Source organism: Melopsittacus undulatus, chromosome 4 (assembly GCF_012275295.1).
Source record: "Melopsittacus undulatus isolate bMelUnd1 chromosome 4, bMelUnd1.mat.Z, whole genome shotgun sequence".
Taxonomy (NCBI): domain Eukaryota; kingdom Metazoa; phylum Chordata; class Aves; order Psittaciformes; family Psittaculidae; genus Melopsittacus; species Melopsittacus undulatus.
In genome coordinates, this window is record NC_047530.1 from 2770457 (window position 1) to 2772992 (window position 2536).

The 2536-nt window shown below is 44.2% G+C and overlaps 1 protein-coding gene across 1 annotated transcript; it reads left to right on the top strand.

The window, feature by feature from the left end:
• Positions 1 to 1571: 1571 nt before the first annotated feature.
• LOC101871538 (olfactory receptor 1019-like) lies at positions 1572 to 2246 on the top strand. Its single transcript, XM_031053553.2, has one exon. It carries the CDS (start codon positions 1632 to 1634, stop codon positions 2244 to 2246), a length of 615 nt encoding a protein of 204 aa, XP_030909413.2. The 5' UTR covers positions 1572 to 1631.
• Positions 2247 to 2536: the final 290 nt, after the last annotated feature.

Consider the following 2536-nt stretch of genomic DNA (forward strand, 5'->3'; position numbering starts at 1 on the left):
TTTTGCTATTCCTGATACCCAGGTAAACTAGACCCATGGTGTTTCTGGAACCTCAGTACTGCTGTCCTCATGAAGGTCTCCTCCCCAGGGGTGTCCAGTGCTTCCCCTTCAACCATCTGTGAAGTCTGCCCATTTCTAGCACCTCTGGTGCCTTACTAACCATGGCTTCCTACCACAGCGCTGTTGATTTGACAGTTCCTTATTGTAAGTTATGTCCACTGTTTGTTGATAGTGTATTCCTTGTGTCTGACATTAAGCTAGGGACTAGTCACCCTCCTAAATCTCTTTTCTAAGATGAATATTGTGTTACAGGTGTATGTGAACCACTGTTCCTGCAGAGCTAAGATTCGTGTCCCTAATTGTGTGGAGCTAACAAAAAATGGCCAACTCATTTATTTCTCCCTCTTTGACAATCTTCATTATCAAAGGGTGAAATATTTGTATCCTAAGGTAACTTTTCCTAAGTGTGGCACGTAGGAAAAGCTTCCCCATGAGTATTTTGAGGAAAAAGCTCTACTTTGCTGCTCCTAAGGGCTTCAGCTGGTGTGGTGTGGTCTAGCATTGGTTCTGTTAAGGAAAAAGTGTTTGTATCTGGTGACCCATCACCTTAGATGACATTTTCTATTTAAATCCACAGCTGGGACATGCAAATTCTTTTGTTTGTGTCTTAAAAATAGATGGGTTTTCTGTATCAGGAAAGGGTTCTATAAAGATGTCACCTAGAATTGATTGCATTGATCTGTGTGTGACTGCTGAAGCTTATCTGGGGAATGCACATATGTAGCATTCATTCATTTGATCTTAAAGCAGCACTGCTTATTAGTAATGTTAAACCTGGCTTCTGCACTGCCAATTGGAGATGTTCCTGGTTTCAAACGCATTAGCCCAGATTTATTCTTAGCAAACATCCATGAGGACTTGGATCTCCTCTTTGCCCCATCATTCCCTCTCGAAGGTCTAGCAGAAGAACTAAATAATGTGAGGGATGCTTCTCAGTCTTAAAAATACAGTTCCTTATGGAGTGACACAAAGAGCACCAAGACTTTAAAGTAGGGAGTAGCCAAGCTCATGAAGTTTAACCATGCCAAGTGCCAGGACCTACACCTGGGTCGGAGCAATCCCAGGCACAGCTACAGGTTGGGCAATAAGGAAATTCATGGTAGTCCTGCGGAGAAGGACTTGGGGGTGTTGGTCAATGAGAAAATGAACATGAGCTGGCTTCAGTGTGTGCTCCCAGCCCAGAAAGCAACCGTATCCTGGGCTGAATCAAAAGGAGCATGACCAGCAGGTCAAAGGAGGTGATCCTACCCCTCTACTCTGCTCTCGTGAGACCTCACTTGGAGTATTGTGTGCATTTCTGGTGTCCTCAACATAGAAAGGACATGGAACTGTTAGAACAAGTCAAAAGGGGCCTGCAACTCAAGAATGTCCAAGTTTATTTTGATTATGACACGTCATTGCCAGTTTGATCTCTAAAGGAAACAAGAACTATTTCTAGGAGTCTTTTGAGAGCACCCCTCACCTACCTGTTCCTGAGGCTTGAGAACAAGGTGATTTTATCACAGGGCTGCGAGTTCCAGCCATTTTTCTTCCTTGATGTTGTAGGCACAGAGATTTTCCTCTTGGCTATAATGGCATATGACCGGTACGTTGCAATATGCCGTCCACTGCAGTACATGACTATCATGAGTAGGAAGCCGTGTGCTCACCTGGCCACTGGCATCTGGGTAGCAGGGCTGTTAAACTCCCTGTTGCACACATCTTTGATTTTTACACTCTCTGTTTGTGATTCTAATGAAGTTGACCAATATTACTGTGATATCCCTCCCATGCTGGCCCTCTCTTGCTCATCTACTTACTGTAGGGAACAGGTAGTTCTCACAGTTGCTGGAGCCATTTGGGGCAGCGCCTTTGCCGTCACTCTGGTCTCATATATCTACATCCTGTGGGCTATCCTATGCACGAAGTCTCCTGAGAGCAGGCACAAAGCCTTCTCTACCTGTGGGTCCCACTTGACAGTGGTAGTATGTCTCTTCTATGGAACCACCATTTTCCCATATGTGTGGCCTTCCTCCACCTACTTGCCTAATCAGGACAGGATAGTTTCCATGCTCTATGAAATCCTCACTCCCCTGATAAATCACTGCTGTGACTTGGTTGCTTGCACACTACTTACTAAAACCACATGTCAAGGTTGTCTGTCTCAGTGGCCTTTTTTGTGGCTGCTGGCTTGGTGTAAAAGATAAGCTAATGGTTTCACTGCAGGAACTTCAATCTTAATCATAGCACATGCATATTCTTAATATTTAAAGAATGGAAATCACTTAAGCTTCATCCATTCTCAGCTGCTGGTCATGTTGACAATGGGTTCAAAAGTCAACAATGATGACCAAGCAGCTTTTCTTTCGGGTAATACACTCAGGAATTTCTGGGGCTTTCTTTTGATTTGAAAGTATATCTCAGCAGCTTAAGAAAATGCATGTAGCTCCATCTGAGACCAGCTTCAAAGACAAGCACTAAGACGTCAGGGCTACCC

Bases quoted from the DNA above. Each gene is read 5' to 3' on its own strand.
- LOC101871538 (XM_031053553.2), top strand. From the start codon at position 1,632: ATGGCATATGACCGGTACGTTGCAATATGCCGTCCACTGCAGTACATG.